Below are 27,484 nucleotides of genomic sequence, written 5' to 3' on the forward strand. Positions count from 1 at the left end.
AGATGCAACTTCAACAGGGCTTGTCTGGAGGTCTGTTGCACAGGGACAAAAAGCCTGCTGGGCACTGCAATAGTTTCTGACATGGGTGGGTCTCAGTGCAAGGGTGGTGCTCCAGTGAAAATATACCGTCACCTTTGTATCATTAGTGCCCATAACTCTCTAGTTCAGTGCTGTCTAACTGGTGGCCTGCGGGCCGCATCCGGCCTACAACCCCCCTCTGTGTGGCCCCACCACCCGTCTGGCTTCTGTGACTGCTTACCTTTGTGTAAGCCTTAAATTGTATCTGTACTGAAATTAACTGCCCCCCTGCATTGTCCACAGCTCAGATTCAGGCTGTATTGTACATGTATTGTAATGTAATCTTGTGATAACATGGGTGTGGTTTGAAATGAATGTCGTTTAAAAGGCGGGAGTGGTCAAAACTGGCATCTATTAGCAGCCCTCCACCATGTAGGCCAATCAATTTCCAACTCTCGGTACCACAGAAGTTTCTTCCATAGTGAAAAGGTTGTACAAAATGCTGTGTAAAAAGCAGTAGCATTCAGCTAAGATCTCTTCCAATGCCAGAATTTTGAAGTGGCATCTTCAGTGTTTTTCCCAGAAAAAAATAATTCTGCCTAGTGGGATGAAAATGTAAGTTGGGTGGGCAAAAATATATAAACAAATAATAATGTGCCTCAAATATCTACCTCACCTATCTTAATAGAACACTTAATACAAAAGCTGGTAGGACCATGTTCTTCCGCAAATACAAAGTGTGGTCCTATAATTGGCTTTTGTAAGAAGAGACAAGCTGGGGCATAATGCCAGGCAATTTACCTAACTAAAAAGGCTTGTGGACACCATCTGTGGCTTTACCTGTGTAACGCCCTTCACTGTACCCAAGAGCATTGCAGTTAAGTCAGGTACATCTGGGCCCATTGGGCTCTGGGCACTGACATTGGTCTCCACAGACTCCCTTCTCTGCACACATTTGGTTGCTGAAAATTGTTAAATTTTGCTTTACAATGATTACTTGAGATACTATGGAAGCTTTACTATATGTACAAGGGTTCGATTTGATAGACCTTTGTATGGCTCATACGATTTTCATTTCAAACTTCAATTAACAAGATAACAAGCTGTGCAAATCATGTCATTGTTTTTCCCTAAGCGTCGTATTTTCCCCATAACTGGCCAGTAGATGGCAGTGTCGTTTATTATGCGCTGACATAAGTCCATCAATACAGTGTTTCATATTTGAGCATGAAATTCCCCTCCCCGTCGCTCCTCCCTCCGTGCATGACAGCAGCACAATAATACAGGAAGCCCTGAATCAGACTGGGCAGAAGGGCTGTAGGCGACCTGACCAAATTATTTGCTTATTTAATCACTTTGGAAGTGGCGATAACTAAAATCGGGCGTGTGTCACATTGGGCAAGAATTTGCTGCAACCTGCTGGGATATTAGCAAGATGGAAGATCAGAACAAGGGAGAGGTACAGTACTGCACGTATCTCAGCCTGGCTGTGCCTCATATAGTGATTAATACACAGGAATACCACAGCGCCATTGCTTCGTGTCATTTTAGTCACTACCCTACCCCTGGCTTTATAACATGCACATTACAGCGGTTGGTATACAAACACAGCAGTCCGAACCTTTTTAAAATACGTCTGGTTCTATGAATTGGTCTTTGCTATAGCTGTTGCTATTTTTTATGTTTAATGTTGCTTCCCACTCCCATGACTAAATTACCACTGAAAACATGGGAAGAGTAATTTCTCAACATAAGTGCTAAGTTGCACCACTGCAGTTATCCATAGCAACCAAGGACATCATTGCTTTCATTCTCTTACTTTTAGCAGTCTAATCAAAGCTGACTGCTGATTGGTTGCTATTGGTATTTCGCTATTGAATTTTTGTAAATCATTTGTGATATTCTTTAACTCATGTGTTTAGTTTAGTTGTGCAAGCTATATACACAAACATGTTTAAATATGCTTTATGGCTGCTGGTGTGTTCAAACCCTAAATCCTAGGTTAACAATAGTTTGCCTGATACCTTTCCTGCTCAAAATCCAGTGCTGAAACATTACAAATGACCACCTTACTCTTAGGGGCACTTTTTCAAAGTACGACTTAGTCTGAATACAAAAAAATTGTATGTTTTCTAATTTATAGAACTGTGCGTATTTTCTGCTATTTTTTTCGTTAATTTGCGCAACCTTTTCGTTCTTTGCTACAAAACTTTACGTGACAAAAAAAAACATATTTGTGCGAAAGTTTCGGATTCATTTAAGGTTCGTTATCGTGACTTTCCTTGGGCCAGGTTGGAGCTGCAGAGTGCCATTGAGTCCTATGGGAGACTTTCCTTGGGCCGGGTTGGAGCTGCAGAGTGCCATTGAGCCCTATGGGAGACTTTCCTTGGGCCGGGTTGGAGCTGCAGAGTGCCATTGAGTCCTATGGGAGGCTTCCAAAATCATGCACAGAAGGAGCAAAGTCAGAAAGGTTTTCAATTTTACAATTTTACAAATTTACAATTTGTTTGGATACGAAAATTCTGTGACTTTCGGATTGCCAATATGATATTATTGTGACTATTACGTTTTTTTTTCATGACATTTCCGATCATCAGTAATTATCGTATCTAATTTGAATTTGCCCATTTCAGGATTCAAACTCGTACTTTGATAAATCTGCCCCTTAGGGTTATGATAGACAAGTTACTTTGTTGCACACAGGGAATTTGTCTCCCCTGCCCCTTCCACTCCAGATATCTCCCCATTTTTGAGTCATTTTTAGTGATCACTGCATGTAAAGTATTTTACAAGCAGTAAATGATTTCCATTAACACTGGCAATAAAAGCCAGGTTTGGGGGAAAATGTGGTTGTCCAAATGCTGAAAATCATGACCTGTGACTCAAGTGATGACATAATGTAAAAAAAAAATACTTGCTTTGTTTTCTCTAGGATATGTTAGCAGGCAATCATAAAGTAAAAGGGTGTGACCCTTCCTGGACTGTGACCAGAATGTGAACAGTAGGGCCAGATGAAAATGCTTATACAACAGAGCCACTAAGTCTGTGAGAATGAGCAAGGCGGATTTACTACTGCATGCTAAGCAATGCATGTGTAGAAAATACTGGATACGGGGATACTGGAGATGAAAACACTGCCTGGCAATAGACCTGCATTATAGTTCAAAAATGAAAAATAAATATTGCTCACATACAGCAGTCCTGTTTGTGAGAACCTGTTACAACAAATGGAAGCAGTTAAATTGTCAACATGGTCATTTGCCAGGTTAATTTTCTTTTTGAACATCTTAAATAATTAAAATCATTCTACCTTAAATAGAAAGGGAGTGGTGTCTTGTGGTTTTATTTCAAAGCAGAGATATTTAAAGGGATATATACCCTATATAAGTGTAAATGTTAGCAGAGAAATGTTTTTTATTCATTTAATTTACCTTAACTAAAACATTATCAACAGATGCAATTGGAGTAAAATCTTGATCCTTTGCAGGCTATTGTTTTTGAGTAAATGATGAATAATTGAAATGTCATTGATTAGTACAGGTATAGGACCCATTATCCAGAATGCTCGGGACCAAGGGTATTCTGGATAAGGGGTCTTTCCATAATTTGGATCTCAATATATTAAGTCTAATAAAAAATCAATAAAACATTAATTAAACCCAATAGGATTGTTTTGCATCCAATAAGGATTAATTATATCTTAGTTGGAATCAATTACAAGGTTCTGTTTTATTTCTACATAGAAAAAGGAAATCAGTTTTAAAATTCTGAATTATTTGATTAAAATGGAGTCTATGGGAGACGGGCATTCCGTAATTCGGAGCTTTCTGGATAACGGGTTTCCGGATAAGGGGTCCGATACCTGTATTACCAAGTAAACAATATACATTATTTTTGGATTCAGGAAGCCCTGATTTATTACAGCTACGCTTTTTGTTGCCATTATCTTCAGCTTTTCCATCTTCTTTGTTCTTGTGCGGGCCGGCACTTGCGCAGAGTGAAAGGCAAAAAAATGACATTTTCACTCTATTGCTTATGTGCATGCCCAGAGTAAAGAAGACAGAAGTAGAAGAAAATTGTGGCTAATCAGCTTCTATAGAAATACCCTGGACCAGTGTAGTTTTCTGCTAATAGGAGGCACCCCCCTAGTTATTATATCTTTAGTTCTCCTTAAAAAAAAAAAAAAGCCAATAATAAACGGTGATATTTTTCCTAAATGGCAGATTCAGTAAAAGCACAAAAATAATGTGCAGGACTAATTTCCATGCAAATAATCATCTTTTAGAGTTCAGTGGTTGTCTGCTAGAAGGCTGTAAATGAGCCAGTTATGACCATGGACCAGGTGCATGTATAACATTGGGCCATTCTTTCCCTGATCTTGTGAGATTGCAGGATGGTTTGTCAAAACTGCCACCAAAATGCTCATATACTTATCAGGCATGAAATTGCCTAAACAAATACAGGTATAGGACCCATTATCCAGAATGCTTGGGACCAAGGGTATTCAGGATAAGGGGTCTTTCCATAATTTGGATCTCCATACCTTAAGTCTACTATAAAAACATTTAAACATTAATTAAACTCAATAGGATTGTTTTGCCTCCAATAAAGATAAATTAAATCTTAGTTGGGATCAAGTACAAGGTATTGTTTTATTATAACAGAGAAAAAGGAAATACATTTTAAAAATTGGAATAATTTCATTAAAATGGAGTCTATGGGAGAAAGGCTTTCCGTAATTCTGAGCTTTCTGGATAATGGGTTTCCTGATAATGGATCCCAAACCTGTACTGCAAGCATGTTTGGCCTTTTTAAAACAGCAGGAAAGGTGAAATCACCGTGGAGTGCCCCAGTGATCGATTGTCTTCTTCTGCTTCTTAATTCTTCAATGACCCCCGGCCAGTGCATGCAAAGTAGAATAAATAAGACTGATTTTTGCCTAAAGTTCAGTTTATTACTCTACTGTACATTTGTACACACTTAGAAGAAGAAAGAAGATTGCTCTGCAGTGCTTGCTCAGAAGAACCCCAGGGTATTGCAATTTTTTGCCAACTGGATCAATGGCCCAGGGTATCATGTGCCAAATGTTATCCCCCTCAGTGATTTCACCTTTCCTTCCTCTATTAAGTATGATGTGTAGCAGCAGCTGCAGCCCTATACTTGTTATCTGCCTATTGTAGGCATTATGTTTGTTGAAGGGATTATAGTTATTTCAATATTTAAACCTCCTCCAGAAGCATATGAACTCCATTCTATGGGAATAAAACATATAGAAAACATTTTTTGTTTTTTGTTTTCCTAATAGGCTGCATTCAGTGGAGATGAAGCTAGTATCATTGTGAAAGAGGTATGTGGTATGCCATAATAATTGCTTTTTATTTTTTTTGAACTTACAGAGTTAATGTCATATCTCTAGGCATATAGCTTATTATTCACTTTAAAGAACTTAAAATGGTGCAAGTCCAGTACAGGACATCTATAGGAGAGAACCAGAAACATTTACACAGAGGGTTCCTGTCACATTCTGTATTCTCACCCTCATCAGCAAATAGTATTAGTGATGGGCGAAATAATTTGCCAGGCATGGATTAGTGGTGAATTTCCACGTTTTGCCATTGGCCGATTATTTAGCGTAACGGGGGAAAAATTGGCATGTGACAAAAAATTGCCTTGCCTGCGTCAAAAAAAATTGTCACGCACCTAAAAAAATGATGAGTGTAAAAGAAATAATGCGCTTGACAATTTTTTTTGGACGTGCAACATTTTCGCCGTTTAGCGGATTTTTCGCCACCCGGAACAGGGCAGATTCGTTCATCAATATTCTTCATCAGCCCTCTTTTTTGTCCCTTGCACCTCTCTCCCCTTCTCAACCTTTTCTTCTGCTCTTCTATCTTCCCACATTGGTCTCCACTTCCTATCTGCAGTAACCATCTCTTTTCCCCTAGCTCATGTACCATTTGACCTTTCTTTCCTTCTTTGTTGCACTTGTGAAACCACTGTCTATGGGTTACTGAGTCTTAATGGAGAAGAAAAGGTAGAAGTGTATTGTATACCAAATGTACATTGCGGTGCTTGGACAAGAAAATAGTGATAGTGCAGTGATATCTGCCAAGGTAAAACTTGGTTATTGGCTATGAGAAATCTGCAGTAGCAAAATGACTTCTAAATACTCAATTCACTTTGCCCTTGAGGCTGAACTATTGATGATCCATTCTAACAGACCATCTTAAATAAAGAATGATTTGTAATACATATAAGTACAGTATATTGGCAATTGGCAATTATTTTAAATGTTAAATTGATGAATGTTAATAATTGTTTAGCAAATAAACTGATTATCTGGTTAACTGATTAAGAATGCATCATTCTACACTGATCTATTACAGTCAGATTTATTATTTTTACAGTGTAGTGCAGGTAAGTGGAATAGAGCCACTTTTGATAACTGTGTATTTTTCTTTATCACTCTTACTACTTTCAGTTGTGAAACAATTACTTGCTGTCCTATTTCTACTTATTATGCTTTGGCACTATGGTAAACAGGAACTGTCAATAATATTTTAAACAGTGCATCTTTAAGAAATCTGTTTTAGATATGTCTTTTTAGAGGATTCTGTGGCTTTTCCTGCTACAAAAAAACCTTCCCAGATGTAAGTCACTGATTGATCTCCCTGGTAAAACAAGCTGATTTCAGCATGAATTATTGATCTGCAGTTTGCAGCAGTCAAAAGTAAGGTGTTCGGTTGAGGGAGTTACATTAATAAACCACATATATCTACAAAATGAAAAAAAAAAAACATATTTGTTAAACTTATCTCTAATAGTTCCTGTTTAAAGTAGAAATTAATCGAACATTATGTTTTTTTCTGCATAAGTGTAAAGTCATACAGAAAGTAGATGCAGTAATTTTCTATACTGTCAGACAGTGAATTACAAAACTAAATCTAGGTCACCAGACATTATTAACCTCAAAGCAGCAGCGAAATATGCATGTATATCTTGCTTTATTACCCATTTTGAAAGACATACTGTATTCTTGAAAGAAAGAGTGTTTGTGTCAATGTTATTAATGTTACACAATTCTGGTCTGATGGCATGACTTGTGAAATGGTAACAAAGGCCTTTTCATATGTGGGTGTATGGATTCTATTTACAGTGTAGTAAATCAAATAACTCAATATTCCATAATGAATAATTTAAAAAATCTTCAAGTCAAAACACTGTGCTCTAATTTTTCCTCTGGGAGAGATAATTATGTAGAGTTCACTACTGATCATCTAATAAGATTTTTCCTTTTCCAAGGTCCAATTGCCTGACTGTTTTTCATTTTCATAAAAATATACTTTTAATGTTTTATTGGATACTCCTAAATAGAAAACTGCCATTTTAAGAATGAAGCGCCACCTTCTGGGATCATAGGATTCACAGTGTACACAAACAAGCCAATGCACACATACATGCTAGGCCACGTCAGCCAATTAATGGAGAGAGTTCTGCCTTTTGCTTCCACACTTTTTACTGTAACAGTTGAAGCTGCATTATTTCTGGTCATGTGATCTCTGAGGGAGCACACAGCCCATCACTAAATGGTAGATCAAGGGAAAGAATGTAAAAGGGCAATATTTATTGATATATATATTCCAGTTTGGCAAGATTCCTTAATAGGTCACTTAACATAATATATATCTGTTAATAACATAATATATATCTGTTGGTTAAGTATTCATTCTGAGGGGTATAGTTTTTCTTTAATGTTCTCTCACAAGCAGCTCATAAATCCTACAGAACAAGTCAAGGTGGGAAGAGTCCTTTCTCTCCTTTACGGTGAATCACAGGTTTGGGCACATTGTTTATTGTAACAACAAAGTCCTTTACTGAATGACTCTCACTCACCTGGTTGAGGAGTCTGGAAAGATGCTTTAAGCCTCCCCTACAAATCCCATGAGAGAACCAGATTCCAGGGTTGAGAACAGGTTTTAAGGAATGGTAGGTCTGCGCTGGCGACAGTCAAACATGGTCAAAGATCAGGCAGAGTTCGGAACAGGCAGCAAATGGTAGTCAGGCAGAGGATCAGAAACCATAGGACACAAAGATTACGCAGGCAGAGGTCAGCAATGTATATCAGGCAGTGTATGAAGGTTAAGAGTCTTTACCCACAGATCACTTTACAAAGGAGTGCAGGCTTCATGTCTATTTAAACACACCGTGCATGTGTCTAAACATGCGCATGGTGCACACATGTGTATGAGCTTGTGCATCGGTGACAAAACGTGCACACACAACTTATGACCACCAGGGACTTCTGACATTAGGGATGGTTTTTCCAGTCTGGCATAAATGGCCTCTTTCACACCTCTTTCAAACAATCTTTATTTCGACCCAAAATATGTACAATGCCATCCTCAAAGAAGTGGCCCTTTTCCTTGAGATGTAGATAGACTCTCCAATGTATAGATCTAAGCACTCTTCACTACACTGGACAGCATAGACCACATTGCTTTTCATGTGCTTTGGTGTTGGATCTTTAGGGTGCATCTTCTTTCTCTTGGGGGCACATTTACTAATCCACGAATCCGAATCACGAATGGGAAAAAATCGTATTGGAAACGAAAATTTCGGAAGATCGCAAATATCACGAAAATGCTTACGAAAAAATCGTATTAGTCACGATAATATCGTATTGGCGATCCGAAAGTCCCGAAATTTTCGTACCGAACAATTGTAAACAGCGGTAAAACCTTTTTCCGATTTTTTCGTGCAAACGTCCGAAAAAGTCGTGTGCCGTACGAAAAAGTCGTGCGCTGTACGAAAAAGTCGTGTGGACGCCCGAAAAAATTGTCGAAAATACGCTCGGAGTGGTCGCATTAGCACTCGAGCGTTCGTGCTTTTGTAAATGTACCCCTTGGTGTTGCTGGGTTTAAAAAACATGGGAATGCGATGTTTGTTGAAATTATCCTAAATTTTTCTAATGGTACATTATTCCCTATACAATGTTAAGTTAGTGTGCTGCTTTAAAAAAAAAACACACAGCACCTTTCCTAGAATGCATAAAAACATCTTCAGATATCAACTGCCTCAAAAGCACCACCAACCCAAAAGTTCCACTTAATCAAAACAGAAAACAAAATAAAGTTGTGCCAGAAAAACACATTTTCCTTGATGTAATATGTAACATTTTGCTTAAGCTTTTTTTCCTATAATGTAGTCTTTTCCAGATTAATTCTGCCACAAGTTTATTTTTTTTTCTGTCTCTAGTGTGTAGATGTTATCTTGGGTGGAGTTGACTATGATGAGAATCGAATCAATGAGTGGATGTCTGCAGTGGTTGAACAGTCTTTAACACACCTGGTAAAGATGGGAAAAGCCTTTAAATACATTGGTAAGTTGTCAGCAATAAAAAGGTTTTGGTCCCAGTGCAGCTGCAACTTTTGTACAGTTATGACCTATGTCCTTATATTCCCTCCCAAGTTCACTGTAGGCCACTCTGTACTACACAACAGTTGTGTTAGTTTACAAGGTATCTAGTGATCATATATCTAAAAATCCAGTATTTTAGAAAAAAAATCTTCATTTTTGTTACAACTAAATCTACAAGCCAACACAGCTAAGAGAAATCACTAAAGCCAAATCATTGGATGAGTCTAGTGATGTTGCCGGACTGATACCCGTGGGTTTGGACCGACCTCAACACATCATTTGCGGGTTGCTCTTGGGTTTGGGTTAAGCTCTCCTATCTGTTCTCTCTGCCCGCGACCTTACTTGCACTTGCGGATTCCAAATTTATAGGTGAGCGCCTGCTCCGTCCTGCCCCTTTTGTGACATCATTGGCGGGCGGGTCTATAAATAGAGAGGAGAAGCTGGGTCGCTTAGGGTTCTTTAGGTTGGGGTGCGGGACAAGCCTTTTTCAAACTGCACATTACTAGATGAGTCATTAATACTGATGGATTTATGACTAAGCTATTTTTCACAATGGAGTCAAATAACACAAATAAACACAACCCCACATTTGTTTTGTTTGTTTTCATTTTTAAAACCTATTAATGCCAATAACTATGGAAAATATTGTTTTTTAATCAAATGGCTCATACAATATAATATTCTGCTGTTTCTAACAGTGTAATTGGTGCTGTGGATATATATATTTTTGTCTGTTTACTGGATATATTGCTCATGCTTGAAATAAGTTAAAATATCTATTAAAGTCTCAGAAATGCTATTAACTGGGTGCAGCTATACTATTGATACAAAAATGTAGCTTGGGAAATGTATTTCCAGTAAACTCTGCTCTGGTTTCACAAATCAGGGTATTGGGTGTATGGTGGCATGGTGGCATTGACAACATTTGGAACCCATTACCACATAATAAAAGTAGATGAAAATATGGCTGTAATATATCTACCCACTTTAGTCTTAAAAGCAACAGATATATATTAAATTTTGTATCTATACTAAACCTCAAACGCTTTGGGCTCCTTTCAGGAATCACATCTTTAAGTGCATGAGTGGATAAATCTGTGCTTGATAGGCTTACAAAGCCACTGGACACACTTTACTCTTCAGTAAATAAATCCATATGACATAACTACCCTCTCCATTTCTAAAATAATTTTTTAAGTGTACATTTATATACAATTTATGATGCAATTGCCTTACCTTAGTAAGTCTAAGAAGGTTTTTATTCATCCAGGTCATGATATATAGCAGTGATCCCCAACCAGTGACTTGTGAGCAAAATGTTGCTCACCAAGCCCTTGGCTGTTGATCTCAGTGCCCCCAAACCAGGTAGTTATTTTTGACTTACAGACTTGGTGGCAAGTTTTGGTTCAATAAAAACAAGATTTACTACCAAATAAAGCCTCCTGTAAGCCGACAGTGAGCATTGAAGCTATCTAATAGGCAATCTTTGCCCTTATTTGGCAGCTCCATGAACTTTTATGATACGTGTGCATCATTTGACTGTGAGTCACAAGTAAGAAAGGTTGGGGACCCCTGATATATAGTATCTGGTAGGACTTTCTGAGCATTCTTAAAAATGTTTCGCCAATTTTTTGGGGGGGTTTCTTCTGTGTGAGCATGCTATTGTGATGAATAACCCTAACTTAGTAAAAGTGCTTTAAACATCCATAGAAAAATGCACCTCTGTTAGGGGGTATTCCAAACATTGCTACATTAATGTTTGCATCTCTGGCAGCACAATTATTTTTCTTTCTGTTCCAGTGTCCTGTACAGTCATGCAAAAACGAGGATCTGGTCTTCATGCTGCAAGTTCTTGTTTTTGGGATAACAACACCGATGGTAATTGAAGTTTAAAAAAAAAAAATACTATTACCCGATTCAGTTGTATTGATTTTAAATTAAGCTTCTATAGTGATGAATAACCAATGACATGAGTGGTTTAATACAGCCTTGTGAAGATACATAAAGCCTACAGCAGTTTGTTCCCTGAGTCAAAATATCGACTTACAGGTCTAGCTCAGTAAATGAAAACACACAAAATGCATTTTTATATAATTTTAATATAGCACACATTTGAAAAATGTGCACCATTTCTAAGATAATAGCCATTAGAGCTGGCAATTTATGGGGCCCGGTGACAGCTTTGCAAAAAAAAAAATATGGTCAGGATTAGCCATCACGGCTGGAACTAGGGGTTAGCTGAAGAGGCACTTGCCTAGGGTGCAGTTCTTGGGGTGAGTTAGGCATGTACATCTTGTCTGCCTACCCCTAGTCCAAGCGCCCCGATCATGTGGTCCTCTACACAGCCCCCGAAGACCAATCTATTGGATTAGCATAATTTTGGCAGAACAAGTGCCTAGCTAATTTTGCCTAAACAAATCTGTTTCAAATTCTGGTGGTTAGTAATATCTTGTTTTATTTCTCTCTGCAGGGAGTTGCACAGTACGATGGGAAAATAGGACCATGTATTGCATTGTCAGTGTGTTTGCTGTTGCCATTAACTTATAGCCAATCTCAAGAACACAGACAATCTCCTATGCACGTGCCAGATCTTAAACATCAGTAACAAAGACTTTCACAAAGAAATCCTATTATTGGCATTACCAAACTTCAGCAGCTTAGCTGTCTAATTTGAGAAGAAGCTAAAGCACAACTAACTTGACTTCCATTGAGCACTATAGGAATCAACAAGCAACTGCCTTAGCCTGCCGTTACATAAGCCTGCAGGTGACACTCTAGCCTGGCTTGGTTTTATTGTATCTAGTTATATACAGCAGCTTCTCAGGAAAAAATCAGCAATGGGATTTCATAGATATTTACAAGAAAGAGTGAAGGAATACTGCAATGAATTTTTTGTGTATACAGCACATACACACAATATATAAAAACACAAATAAGCATGGCAATATATTAATGTGCTACATTTAGATCATTTTGAATTGGTAACTACAGATTTATACTGTATACTAAATTATATTAAAATAATGGACTCTAAATCCTTAGTTACAACAAATAAAGGGCCGCGGCTTCGTTCATCTATGAATTAAATAAGTTTGCTCCTGCATAAAGATAAATGCTATGTGGGGCAGAAAGGCCAAAGGCAGCTTGGAAAATGTTTCATGCTATGTGTTTTTCTGCACTCAAAATGTGTTTCAGAATACTCCAAATTGCACTTACAATTTTGTGTGCTATTTTCAACAAAAGCTTAATTGCATTTTATGTAATTTTAGGAATGCCTATCATATATATATACACAATAATGCACATATATGATTTAATATTATAAAAGTATACATATATTTAGAATGGTAAATAGCTAGGACCACCAGGTTTGGTTTTGATGAAGGAACGGCATCATTATAATTATAAGGATATAACTGAAATGTTTGCACATCCAGAGAATGTACTGACATATGTGCTAATTGCTTTCTTTATGTAATTGCAGTGTTGTGCATATATTTATTGAGATTTTTAAATGAGATTATGATATTTAATAACCTTTTTTGGATTTCCCTACAGGTTGGTGTTTCCTTTTCAGCTTTTTCAGAGCTTTTTTTTTTTTTTGCTTCTGATGCACAAATTTTTCTCCTAGTGATTTTTAAGGCAAATATTACACTGGTTGACGACCCAGTAAAACACTACAAACAACTGAGCAGTAAATACTACTTGCTAAATTCTAATTACATTACATTATTACATAAATCACAATGGGAGAATTTAATGCTGGATATAGAATGGAAAAAGCACACGTTTTTGGATACATATGTATGTGAAACTGGAAAATGTAGATAGAATGAGCGTCAGGTTAAGTTTTATAGATTTAAGAAATGAAAAGTTTGTAGAGAGTTGGTAACAGAAGGTAAGTTAGGCAAGGAAAGCTATAGCAGGATCATGCCTTGATCACAGTGTAGGCCACCTTAAGCCACTGCCAAAAATCCGCACGTCTCCACTGATATTACTACTTTACAGATTCTGCTTCTTCTGCCTCTCTTGAAACCAGTTGCATGGATAATGAAGGCAAAGGATATTTTCTAATTTCCTTTGAAACTTGACAGTCTTTGTGAACCCAGTTTTTCTGTTCCTATACTGTGACACCACTTAATATTTAGTAAGACAAATCGTAGAGATATTATATTGTTTTGTTTCAAGGACTTCTAAGAATTAGAAACCTAGAATTGATGCTATACAATAAGTATCTGCCATAGCAGAAGTTATATTTTTCCTTATTAAATGAAGAGGGTGTATTTGTGATCAGGAATATCAAGATAATTCACTTTCAGTCCAAATAGTATTCACTCCCACAGGGGGAGCACCACTGCTTTAGAATATCCTGGATTACCACTACTACTCAATGTAAATAGAAAGAGAACTAAGTATTTGAATACACAATAATTCATTCAGTAACGCTTTTATGGGAAACTTATCTGTAGGTAAAAATAAAATATTTTTAATAGTTTATATAATCATAATGTTCTTTGTAAATATTGGAAAACCACTGCACACACAAACACAAAATTAACCTTTTGCTAACTGCAGCTGTTGTATTCATCCAAAACCCAAGCCGCATACTGATTGGTGATAATTTCTGCTATGCTAATACTTGTATAAACCAATATTAAGAGGAGGAGTTTAAACTTTTCATTTGTATTATAGTCCCACATACAAGAACATTTGTTACTTCTGTTAATGCTGAAAAGGAAAAAAGAGAAGGTTATGTGTATTGTAAAAATAAGGATTTTGTATTGCTACTGGGTGGCATGTTATTGAGTAGTGCTTTGGTCTTGTAAGAAAATTATCACAGGCATTTGAACAGTTAAAAAAGATGTATAGTGTTATGGGGATAAAAGGGGTGGTCCATCTAAAAAGTAATGCTTAATATTATATAAACAGTGATAATCTGCTCAGTTTGCAGCTGGTCTCCTTTTTCTATTTTAAAGTTTTTGTGGTAATTATTTGCCTTTCTGTTAAAGCTATTAGCTTATTGAAAAGCTAAGAAGGCTATTAATGGGCTGAGGAGATGTTCACCAAACTGGAGCAGCACAAATAGTTCTTCTCAATGCGGTTGAAAAAAATTCTGTCAAGGTCAAACGTTCAAAATGATTGACCATACAATTAAATATTACACCAATTTCTGCAAGGTTGCTGGGTTCAGGCATACCTGCCAACCTGTAATCACATTTATTCTAAAGATGGATTTTTATTTGCATATCTTTGTATTTAGACCCTTTCCTATACATCTAGACCTTAATACCCAGATAACAGATTCAATTCCACAATGAAGAGTTCCATAATAAAAAGTGATATACTTTAAAAACATCAAAGGATATAACATAAAGACCAACTGCAAACTGACTTAGTCTTTTAGCATGATGTATGCAAATGGCTTCAGAATATGTATGTTTATATATACAGGTATATATAAATATATCATGCAAAGGAAAATGGCACATGGGACATTTTGTGGCTCACAGAAAATCACAATCCCTGCTTGATCCAAAATGGCCAAAACTACCTTTCAAGTGCCTTGCAGTTGTTGTTTTTGAACATTTAAATTTCCAAATTCTGTGAAAATGTAGAAAAAAACATTTTTTAGTGTGATTATGCAACTCATTTGGCTATTTTCAATTTGAAGGCAGTTTTGTCCCTTTTGTGGCCAGCAGGGTGCAAGAATTACCACAGCTGGCAAGATGCCCTGTGAGGCATTAGCCTAAAAGTTACTTCTAGGTATCACTAATAGGAGCCCTCAGGCCCTCACTTGGGTTGCTGCATTCTAGACTATTCCTTTAATAACAAGGTCTTTATTCAATGAGACTATAGTTGCATTATGTGCCACTATGTTGCCTTTAACTGGTATGTATTGTAAATGCACTATTTTCTCTCTGTTATAAATGTTTATGGCTTTTATACCAATTGTGCCAGCTGTGCATCTGCTATTTTCCAAAAGAAGCAGTGACCCAATCAATCAATGACTAATGGATGTAATACAAATACATATCTGTGTATATCCTTCCAAGCCAGTAAAGTTGGAATTTTACAGTTTTAATTGTGATTCTTTGTTTGTTTTAATTATTTGTTTTGTCTCACAGATATTGAGAACTACTAAAAATTTAACCTGGTAACCGCAATCTGACATGGTGCTCCAAAAGCAGTTCATTCTGTACTTTCAGGCTACTGTACTGTAGTTCTGATAATACAGCAGTTTGGACAAACTGATATATTAAGTCCAAAGGATGGCACTTCTGCATCAGCTACACATTTGATAAACGGTTCCAAGTATCTCTGTAATTCCAATAAAATAGGAATGTGCAACAGGTCTCAGAAGAAATCACACTGCAGCACTCCAAGTCGGTGAAAAGGTGTTTTATTTGTGCAAAACATTGGGTAACATTTTGAGCTTACACCCAAGACTCATTTACTAACTTAACTATAATTTGTGATGTATTGCATTGACGCAATTCACTTGTGCTTGCAGGGAGTGCTTATTATCCTGTTCTGGAGAAAAGTGCACACATTGAGACAAGGGAACCCTGGAATTACCAGCAACCGGGATGCAGTGATTATTACAGCATTCCCATATCAGGTTTCCTCAGAAGCCTTTAATTGTGAACTAATGCTATTATTAGTGCTGCCTTAGCACTGGAATTACTGACACCATACCCACTGTACAAATGTTAGATGTAACTGGTTTGCAATTCACAAAAAGGTGCATGCTAATAAGCATATGCAATTTAATGCTTGCACCCAGTGATGCTGGAATTCTCAGCTTGTGGGGGGGAAAAAACGTTTCCATTTGTGTCCTAAAAGTGCACTGTGACGCATTTGTAAACGAGCCTTTATGTGTTTTATATGTACTGTATGGGTTTATTTACAGTACTTATGCCCCAGCCTCAAGTGCAGTGTGGGGAGTATATATGTACTCTGCAGCTCATGCAGCCTTTCACTTACCCACTATCATGGGGCAGGGAGCAAGGACAAGACTCTGTCGCTCAGAATGATGTGCAAGTTAAGGGACAGGCAGATAACAGGAGGGGCGACACCTACTTGCCTTACCCTCCTGCCCCTTGTGAACAGTGTTGCAGTTTGAACTGTGACCTGCACTGCATTTGGTAAATGAGCATAGTATTTAAGGTGGGGCAGGACTAAAAAATATTTTCCAATTCATTTTAATCAGCGGTTGACTTCTTATTCCCATAATAAAACATATTTTCTGAAACTGTAAAAGAGAGGCCTAGGAAAATACTATTATTCCAGATGCAGCTTTCTGGCATTATATACGCTTAATCCAAAGGGAAAAATCAAGATCAAATCATAAACCACAGTGTAGCTTAGGAAGTGATCTTATCACTTACCATGCTGTTATTTAATAAGAAAAGTCTGCATTTTGAGACAGTCGATCTAATAAACAAATTATCTTTGACCTATAAATAACTATGACAGTGTCTCCCATGGCACCAAATAAAAAAACTGAGGTATACAAACCATTTTTTTTCTCAAGGCAATCATAGATGGAAAATGCTGAATGTCAGTTTTCTCTGACTTTATAAAGGATGGGCTAAAGTCCAGAGGATGACTAACAACATCTGGAATATAAATTAATGAAAAAAAATATAATTGTCACTCTTCAGCTTTAAAATTATAGTAATTAAAGAATGATATTCCAAGAAACAAGCCTAGAGGAATAGCCTTTGGGATATGATAATGGGAGCTTTCCAAACATACAATGGCAAGTTATTCATTTGCCTTGCGCATCTCAAATCTCAAGCAAACCTCCAGTAGGTACTAAAGAGACCATAATGGTGTGGAATTAGGAATGCTGTTGAAAGGATGAAAGCTCAAATACATACGCTACTAAAAAAGATTTATTGCTTGTCAGTTGTATAATATAAGTACATGTTGTTGACAGACATTGTCTAAATGTATAAAACTAAGAAATGATCTATGTGATGATTTAAAGATCTTTTAAGCAGGGCTCTGTGCAAGTGGCTTGAATATTCTACAAAATGTTAACAATGAATGGAATGAATGTCTGAGTATTTTCATTGCTTTGTGGTACAGGTATGGGGCCTGTTATCCAAAATGCTCGGGACCTTTAGGCATCTTTACGTAATTTGGATCTCCATACCTCAAGTCTACTAAAAAACATTAATTAAATCCATTAAGGATTAATTACAGTATATCTTAGTTGGGATCAAGTACAAAGCACTGTTTTTTTATTATTTGGAAATGGGAATCATTTAAAAACCTGAATTATTTGCTTAAAATTGAGTCTATGGAAGATGGCCTTCCAGTAATTTGTGGGTTTCTGGATAACGGATCCTATACCTGTACAACTTTTCTGTCCCACCAGAAGGTTACTAGTAATGTAAGGCTTACTTAAGGGATCCCCAACCTTTTTTACCCATGAGTCACACTCAAATGTAAAAAGAGTTGGTGAGCAACACAACCATGAAATAGGTTCATGAGGGTGCCAAATATGGGCTGTGATTGGCTATTTGGTAGTCCCTATATAGGAGGGCCCCTATACAGGAGGCTCTGTTTGGCAGTACAACTGGGTTTTATGCAACTAAAACTTGTCACCAAGTTAGGAATTCAAAAATAAGCACCTGGTTTGGGGGCACTGAGAGCAACATCCAAGGGGTTGGTGAACAACATGTTGCTCAAGAGCCACTGGTTGGGGATCACTGGCATGAATCAAGTTACTGCTATGCTACCACTGACACAGCTAAAGAACAGGGATGTAACAGACTGACCCCCTATGTAGCAACCATCCAAACCGAAATATGATTTTATTAATATGTGTATATTAATAAAATCATGGTTGGTGATTGGATGGATGGTTGCTACATAGGGGGTCAGTCTTCCCCTTTTCAGAGCCCTGGTAAGGCCCAATCTAGTATATGCTGTTCAGCTGTTCAGTGCTCAAACGGGACATTATTCAATTAGGGTCCAGAGAAGGGCAACTAAGCTGGTAAAGGGTATGGAAAGTCTTAGTTATGAAGAAAGACTGGCCAAGTTGGGTCTGTTTACACTGGAGAAGAAGCGCTTAAGAAGTGACATGATAACTATGTATATATAAGGGGTCATATAATAACCTTTCTAATGTTTTATTTACCAGTAGGTCCTTCCAACGGACACGAGGGCACCCACTCCAATTGCCATCTTGGAGTCAGGAAGGAATTTTTTCCCCTCTGTGGCAAATTAGAGAGGCTTTAGATGGGATTTTTTGCCTTCCTCTGGATCAGCTAGAAGTTAGGCAGGTTATATATATGGTTGAACGTGATGGACGTATGTCTTTTTTCAACCTAACTTACTATGTTACTATGTTACTATATGAAACAAAGCAGGCAGAACCTACACTCACACACTATACATTTATTGTTTGGATAAGTACAAATATTGGCCTCTCCTGGCCTGGGATAAACAGATTTGTGAACAAATAGGCATACCAAATAAATTATTCTGGGAAACAAAAACCTGTATAATAAAAAAGAAAATCAATGCCTTTTGATGTGTAAGGCCAGAAGTGGTCATTCTGTGCAAGACAGTTGTATATTTTCTTGAAGTACAGTAAAACAACCATAATTGTAAAATTGTTAACTTTTAGTATGTTATAGAAGTGACAATTTATTTTTTTATTATTTGCCTTCTTCTTCTGACTCTTTCCAGCTTTCAGATGGGGACCACTGACCCTGCATCCCATAAACTATTGGTCTGTGAGGCTACAATACTATTGTTATTTTTTATTATTTATCTGTCTAGTCAGGCTCTCTCCTATTCATATTCCAGTCTCACTTCCAAACAACTGCCTGGTTGCTAGGGTAATTTGGACCTTAGCAACCAGATAGCTGCTGAAATTCCAAACTGGAAAGGCAACAAACAAAAAGCTAAATAATTCAATAAAAACATAAATAATACAAATGAAGACCAATTACAAATAGTCACAGAATATGACTGTCTACATCATACTAAAAGTAAATTTAAAGGTAAACAGCCCTATTAAGTACCTCTCAGATTTAGCAGTACTAATTGTAAATGAAATCCTCAGAACTGTAAAACATAAATGGCATTTTTTGTCTATTAATGCATGCTCTCTTCCACAATATTCACAATATACACAAATTTTCTCTACACTGCTGTGGGTGCATAATGATTCTTGTGGTAAAGGACACATTCATTCACCCCAATTTACTATGGTAGTATGTTTTTTTCTGTATGTGGATTAGTGTATGTATTTTCATTGGTATGCCATTTGTGTATAGAGGAGATGTGTGACACATGTTGCCTCTTGCCTTAGTTATCTGATTAGCTTTAGTTAACTACGAGTATAAACCACTCATAAAGGGCCCTGTTGTATGAACAGTGTAGGATCATTAAAACAATTGCTGGCACATTTTTTTTATTGCAAATGAGAAAAAATATATTTTTGGAAAAATCATATTCCTTTTCATCATGGCATATTTAAAAGTATTATATTTGCAATAGCTGACTATGGAAAATAAAGGAAGATGTTTATTGAACAATACTACTTCAAAATGCAACCCTGATGTTGCTGGACTACCCAGCATGCTTTAAAATATGTTAAAAGCACACTTTTTTTTTGGGGGGGGGGGTTACCAGCAATTCCCATGGAAGGGTATTTGAGGTGTGTTGCCTGTACAATTTCTTGCACTCCAGTGGTTTTTCCTAGGTCTATATGGGGTAGAATCAGCACCCCAACAACAGGTCTGGGGGTAGCCCGAGGGAACGGGGCACCCAATAAGGAAAGACACATTAATGCACTTACCAAGGGGTATATTTATCATGCTGTGTAAAAAGTGGAGTAAAACATTACCGCTGATGTAGGTCATAACAGCCAATCAGACGCTTTGCTGTGGTTTTCTAACTGTTGAAATCTAATTGCTGATTAGTTGCCATGGGCAACATCACCGATAAGGCTTCACTCCACTTTTTACACACCATGATAAATATACCCAAGTGTAAGGGAACTGAAATGTTTTGTGCCTGGCCAAAATGTTATGCCATAAAGTCCCAAGTCCTAGATGCTGTATTCAGCAAACCCTTCCAACCTCAACTAAAATAAATCAACAATTTCACTGAACTCCAATAGATTGAGCAGGGTTGCTGGTCTTAATTTTTATTTCTGGAACAAGGCAGATAATACCCTAAAATATACACTAGATGTCAGTGTCTATCCAGAATACACATGCAAAAAACAGAACAGAGTTCCATGTGTGATAAAATGAGTTTTACAGGAATCTTTTTAAAATGAAAGAATTATTTCCAGATTTACTTAAAAAAACAGTATATTTTATTGGCAGATAGAGAAGGAGCGGACAAGGTGCATCAGCATAATGGATCCAAAATATATCAATGACATTTTTAAAATTTCATTCCAGCTTGGTACCTGAGGTAGGACTAGAACCAGAGCACTAGAAAGTGGACTAGATAGTGAGGGATATATTTTTACGTTATGCTGCAGTTCTTCTGTTGTTCTAGTCTTTTTCAGCACACTTTCTATTCCCCTTATTGCTCCTCTTTACGAATACAATACTTCACTGCTACTATTATTTGTGACACTTGTTATTCCTCCTCATCGCCCTGTTCCTTCCTGATGATTTCTGAAGCTAACAGTGCACCAGCTGTGCCCTCTGCCATACTTCTCCCTATGTAGGTAGCTCTCTTTCAGTCTAACGGCTGCTGCAGATTTAGCATGCCATCTGTCACTGTCTCTGTGTAAGCTTTCATGTGTCTGGCAAGCAATAAATAGATCACTCTTTTTGTTATATAACTTCATGATTCAGTGTACTGTATATTGATTGAAAAATATTTTAAATTTTTGAATGTCTACTAACAGGATCACAACTGCCATGCTTGCTTTTTATTTCTTGTGTTAGAGTAAATGTGTATATTAAGCTGAATTATACAGTGTTTTATTTACACTGTGCAAGGGATTATATTAAATATCATTATTTCATTGATATTTAGTATTTATATAGGGGTGATGTAAAAAAAAGTTTCAACATTAACACCTAGGGGCCGATTTATTAAAACACGAGTTCGAATCCCGAATGGGAAAAATTTGGATTGGATACGATAACTTCTGAAGATCACAAATATCACGAAAATGCTTATGAAAAAATCGTATTAGTCACGATAATATGATATTGGCGATCCGAAAGTCACGAAACTTTCGTACCGAATGATTGTAAACAGCGAAAATACGCTTGGAGTGTTTGAGAGCGTTCGTAGATTAGTAAGTATGCCCCCTAGTCTAGTTATACGTAGCTGCATGTTTAACTGCAGTTACTACTAGACCTGCCTAATAATATATAGAATTATGCCTAATAATTATAGAAGAGTGCAGCAGCAACAGATCTAGCCTATAATGATTCACAATATGTATCACACAATACAGTGTTTTTTTCCTAGAATTCCAACTTATTTGTGAAAATCTGTCAGAACTCAATGGCACAAATGTTTAAACGTGTAACTGAATTTTCTTCTTTATACAACTTGTACTGTTCTTTAAGTATATGGTAATTAGTGATGCTGAGCAAGTGACAGACTCAAGTGTCAGTCTGCAAACCATATGCTGCAAGCAGGTAAGATACTTCATCTAATAAAAGACAATAAGTTTGCCCATATTGGTTACCCATAGTAGCCAATAATATGATTGTTGCAGAGCTATGTATTTGGATGTTTTGAACAAGGTATGAACACTTTGAAAACAGAGTTGTGCAGCAGTTACTTAACCCATGAACCACATACCCTTTTGTTTTTACGGGCAGCAGTAATGTCATCATTTGACAGTGGCAGGTTTTGAGAAGAGGAGGGCTGGGGTTGGGCCATTTTATTCTCTTTATAATGATTGTATACAAAAGCATTCAGTTTTGTACTGTAGTACAAAACATGCTACATTTTACATGATAAAAATGTAATAAATACATTCATGTTGCTCTCAAAAAATGCACTTACTTGCATTTAAGAACACATACAAATGTAATATATTGGTATACATTTTTATGTATACAGCATACATCTGAATAGAGGCACATTTGATGATCTTATGTTATTGGCAGTTTGTGATTTGTTGAGCCAATCAGATAAGCCATAAATGCATTCCAATATGAACTGAAGTTTTTTTTTTTAAATATTCTTTATTTTTTATTTTGAAACATTTAAATGAGGGATACAGAAGGGATGAAGGGGTGGGGGTAAAGAAGATTACTGGTTACATTAGGCTCATATACACATATCCAAGCATGACAATAAGTGCATATCTGTCTTAACATTTGCGCTATCTCAAGAACACATTCTTTCCCTTAGCATTTCTACCTCTCTTAATCAGTTCTGTTAGGGGATTTTAATTTAATAAAATCTATCCAAGGTTTCCAGATTCTCCAATATTGTACACTCGTTTTGTGGAGAATGTGTGTGATCTCCTCCATTTTCCTTATGTCCTCCACTAGATTGATCCATTCGTTATATGATGGGGGAGTTGCTGACATGAACTGAAGTTTAAGTAAGTTTAAGTAAATTCAAGTAAGATATGAATTTAATCTGAAAAAGAACAAAGATTAATTGAGGTGCAGTCAAGAGAATCAATGTGGGTGACTGGTTATAATGATACACTTCATGCTCATCAAACACTAAATTTACCACATTGTAATCTTGTGAATCAAGCCCCTCCCTATTTAAGTGTCATTTGCACGCACTTTCAGAACACTAAATATGAGAGGGTTGTTTCTCCAAGCCCATTACCTTTCATGCACACATTCTTGCCTGCCTCACTCTATCGTTTCCCCAGCTCAGTTTATTCTCTATAAAATTCAGATTAGTCAAATTTCACTCTTACATGCTGTAAGCCCTGCCAAACGAAATAATAATAAAAGAGAGGGAAATAAAGGCACTCTACATACATGAAATCAGACCCAATATTCTCAGGGGAGTTTAACAGGTTTCTATTTCATGTAGCAGCGTTTGGACTTTTGGAGCTGTTGCTAGAGCAGCCATTGATACTCGGGAAAATACTGTAGAATCCTGTAAAATGCAGATCTGAAAACATGATCCACTTTAAGTAATGCTTTAGATGAGCACAAGTACCTAAAGTATCTGAATTAATGCATCATCATTACCCTACTAGTATATACAGGCTATTGATTTATTAGTGCATTTGGTTCTTAATTGGATTCTTATATACAGGTATGGGACCAGTTGGTGGTAGCAGGAATTCTGCTTAAACTGCGCATTTGCAAGCAGGGTCCATGTCGGCTGTGACACCTGAAGACTGTTCGACAAAGAGTTTGTCACCAAGATTCAAGGAGTTAAACTAGAGGCAGAAGAAACTATGGTATCATATGATGTCACTTCACTGTTCACATGTATACCTACCACAGAGGCTACTGAGACTGTAAGAAATCGTCTGCAGAAAGATAACACCCTCAGCAGCAGAACGAAACTCAGTCCCAACCAAGTATGTTTATTGTTAGATTTGTGCCTTAACACCACATACTTCAAATACAAGGACCAATTTTACAGGCAAAAACATGGCTGTGCAATGGGTTCACCAGTTTCTCCCATTGTAGCAAATTTGTATATGGAGGAAGTGGAAAGGAAGGCCCTACTCACATTCAATGGAACTACACCAAGTCACTGGTTCAGGTATGTAGATGACACTTGGGTTAAAATCAGATCCAACAAAGTGGTGGCCTTTTCAGAACACATTAACTCAGTGGACAACAACATCAAGTTCACAAGGGAGGATGTCCATGAGAACAAACTTGCTTTTTTGGACTGTTTGATATCCATTCAAGAGGGGGGTATCTTGAAAACAGAAGTATACAGGAAACCCACTCACACGGATCAATATCTGTTGTTCGATTCCCACCATCCACTGGAACACAAACTGGGTGTCATTAGAACTCTACACCACAGGGCGGAAAGTGTGACAACTGATACAGAGTCCAAGGACAAGGAATGTAAACATCTCAGAGGAGCACTGAAAGCTTGTGGCTACCCAGACTGGGCCTTTGTCAAAACAACTAAGCCCAGCAGGAACACCAAAAGGAATAACCGTCCTGAGGCAGAGAGAAGGCGCAATATAGTCATCCCATATGTAGCAGGAGTGTCGAAGATTTTCAACAAACACCACATCCCTGTGTTTTTCAAACCTAGCAACACACTGAGACAAAAACTTGTACACCCAAAGGATCCAACACCAAAGGAAAAACAAAGCAATGTTGTATACGCAGTCCAGTGTAGCGAGGAGTGCACAGACCTTTACATTGGTGAGACAAAGCAACTGCTCTCCAAGCTAATGGCTCAGCATAGGAGGGCGAACACTACAGGCCAGGACTCTGCTGTATTTCTACACCTAAAAGACAAGGGACAATCCTTTGAAAATAGCAACGTCCAAATTTTGGACAAAGAAGACCGCTGGTTTGAAAGAGGTGTAAAAGAGGCCATTCATGTCAAAGTGGAGAAACCATCCCTTAACAGAGGCGAGGGACTTCGACACCATCTGTCTGCTACATACAATGCTGTTCTTACATCTGTACCCCGGCAGTTTCAGAACTCTTCACACATCCATTCATGCAACTCTAACAAGTAACACCTGTTTGAAGAGTTGCATGATACTTTGGTAATCCTTTCAAAGTAACTCCACAGCATTCACACCTCTGTGAGTTTCAGATGTCACCTTTCTGAAGAGTTACATAGTGCCATTGTGATTGGATTAGTGGAAGAGTATATATGCTGAGGACTTCCCATACCAGTCAGTTGAACTGAAGAAGCTGCTCGGATGAGTAGTGAAACATCTTCAATGATTACCAAACAAGTCCAGTTGCTTTAGATTTATTTATACTAGATATACCATGACCTGGATGAATGAAAATCTTCATAGACATTATTACAGCAAGTTTTTCACTGGTCTTCATTATGTGTTTCTTATAATTTTTGATCTATTTGCCTTTTTCTTCTAACTCTTTCAAGCTTTGAAATGAGGGTCATTATTGCTTTGTAAGGCTACAGTTTTATTTTTATTGTTATTTTCATAACTTGTTTTTCTGTTTAGTTCCTCTCTCATTTACCATCCTCTCATTCAAACTGATCCTTGATCACTAAGGTAATTTGGAACCTAGTAATCAGAAAGCTTCTGAACTTCAAACAACTGAAGTGGAATAACTAAAAAACTACAAGTAATAAAAAAATAAAGTTAACTCAAAGGTGAACAACTCCTTTATCTTTAATTTGTAAACAGGTTTATTTCCTTTTAGAGTAACATAGCAGTTAAGAGAAAACAAAACTCAAGTGTTGGCATTAGAAGCTATAACTGGCAGGTTCAGAAGGGACAGTAACTTTTACAATTACTTACAAAAGCAGCTCTATAATTGAAAGGAGATTCTATAGGTAACTGTAAATGTACATATTTTGAAGAGTATTTTTTTGTGTCCGTATCACTGTAAGGCAAGCTTTGCATTACCTTAATCTTGTTTATATGCCAGAATGGGAGTGCTGATGCCCATGCTCATGCATAGGATACACAATTATAGGTGCGAGGAGGAAGGGGGAATGAGAGGACTGCAGTTATAGAAAATGGAAAATAAAAGTAACTGTCTGGTATGGATTTTTTAGTAAAAAAAATAATTTGAGTGTTGTGTTTAATTTGACTTTTATTATGTAGCTTATGTCTGGGTGACTGGTCACCTTTAAGAGCTAGTTTCAGTAGCCGTGCGAGGAGGAAGGGGGAATGAGAGGACTGCAGTTATAGAAAATGGAAAATAAAAGTAACTGTCTGGTATGGATTTTTTAGTAAAAAAAATAATTTGAGTGTTGTGTTTAATTTGACTTTTATTATGTAGCTTATGTCTGGGTGACTGGTCACCTTTAAGAGCTAGTTTCAGTAGCCGTGTATTTTCTTACTTGCTAAAAAGCCATCCAACCTTTTCGCAACCTAATGTACCTGCCAGTACAACCACACCAAGGAGTGAATTCTACAACTTCATAAGCTCTCACTGTAAAAAAAACCCTTGGCTGTAGCAAGCAATGCCAGGCAGCAGCTGCAAGGGCAAACAAGGTTTTGAGCTGTATTAAAAGGGGTATAGATTCACGGGAGGAGGGGGTTATTCTTCCCCTTTACAGAGCACTGGTAAGGCCCCATCTAGAATATGTTATTCAGTTTTGGTGTCCAGTGCTCAAACGGGACATGATTGAGTTAGAGAGGGTCCAGAGAAGGGCAACTAAGCTGGTAAAGGGTATGGAATGTCTCAGTTATGAAGAAAGACTGGCCAAGTTGGGTCTGTTTACACTGGAGAAGAGGCGCTTATGAGGTGACATGATAACTAAGTATAAATAAACAGTATAATGGGAATCATATAATAACCTCTCTAATGTTTTATTTACCAGTAGGTCCTTCCAACGGACACGAGGGCACCCACTCCGTTTAGAAGAAGGGAGGTTCCATTTAAATATTTGGAAAGGATTTTTTACTGTGAGAGCTGTGAAGTTGTGGAATTCTCTCCCCGAAATCAGTTGGATTCTTAGCAAGTGAGGGATTACAGGGTTATGGGAGATAGCTCTTTGTACAAGTTGATCCAGGGACTGGTCTGATTGCCATCTTGGAGTCAGGAAGGAATTTTTTCCCCTCTAAAGCAAATTAGAGAGGCTTCAGGTGGGGTTTTTTGCCTTCCTCTGGATCAACTAGCAGTTAGGCAGGTTATATATAGGCATTATGGTTGAACGTGATGGACGTATGTCTTTCTTCAACCTAATTTACTATGTTACTATGTTACTAAATATTAAGATGGACCCTATTTTCTTCTAATCTGAATAGATGCCCTATATACGTCTATGAAACAATATGCCGCACTCACAGAACTTATACGTGCAAAAAGAATCTTTTATTAACAAATGACTAACATTTCGGCTGACACAGCAGCCTTTTTCAAAGTGAATATGTGGCAAACTAATCCCCCTATTAAACCCAACAGTGGCGCCAAAACTGGTGTGACGT

The 27,484-nt window shown here is 37.4% G+C and overlaps 1 protein-coding gene across 1 annotated transcript; it reads left to right on the forward strand.

The window, feature by feature from the left end:
- Positions 1–1,265: 1,265 nt before the first annotated feature.
- Positions 1,266–15,517, forward strand: dynlt3 (dynein light chain Tctex-type 3). Its single transcript, XM_004911750.3, has 5 exons — positions 1,266–1,477; positions 5,324–5,365; positions 9,274–9,397; positions 11,236–11,313; positions 11,906–15,517. Exons 1-5 carry the CDS (start codon positions 1,454–1,456, stop codon positions 11,980–11,982), a joined length of 345 nt encoding a protein of 114 aa, XP_004911807.1. The 5' UTR covers positions 1,266–1,453; the 3' UTR covers positions 11,983–15,517.
- The last annotated feature ends 11,967 nt before the right edge of the window (positions 15,518–27,484 follow it).

The sequence above is a fragment of the Xenopus tropicalis genome, chromosome 2, assembly GCF_000004195.4.
Source record: "Xenopus tropicalis strain Nigerian chromosome 2, UCB_Xtro_10.0, whole genome shotgun sequence".
NCBI lineage: Eukaryota > Metazoa > Chordata > Amphibia > Anura > Pipidae > Xenopus > Xenopus tropicalis.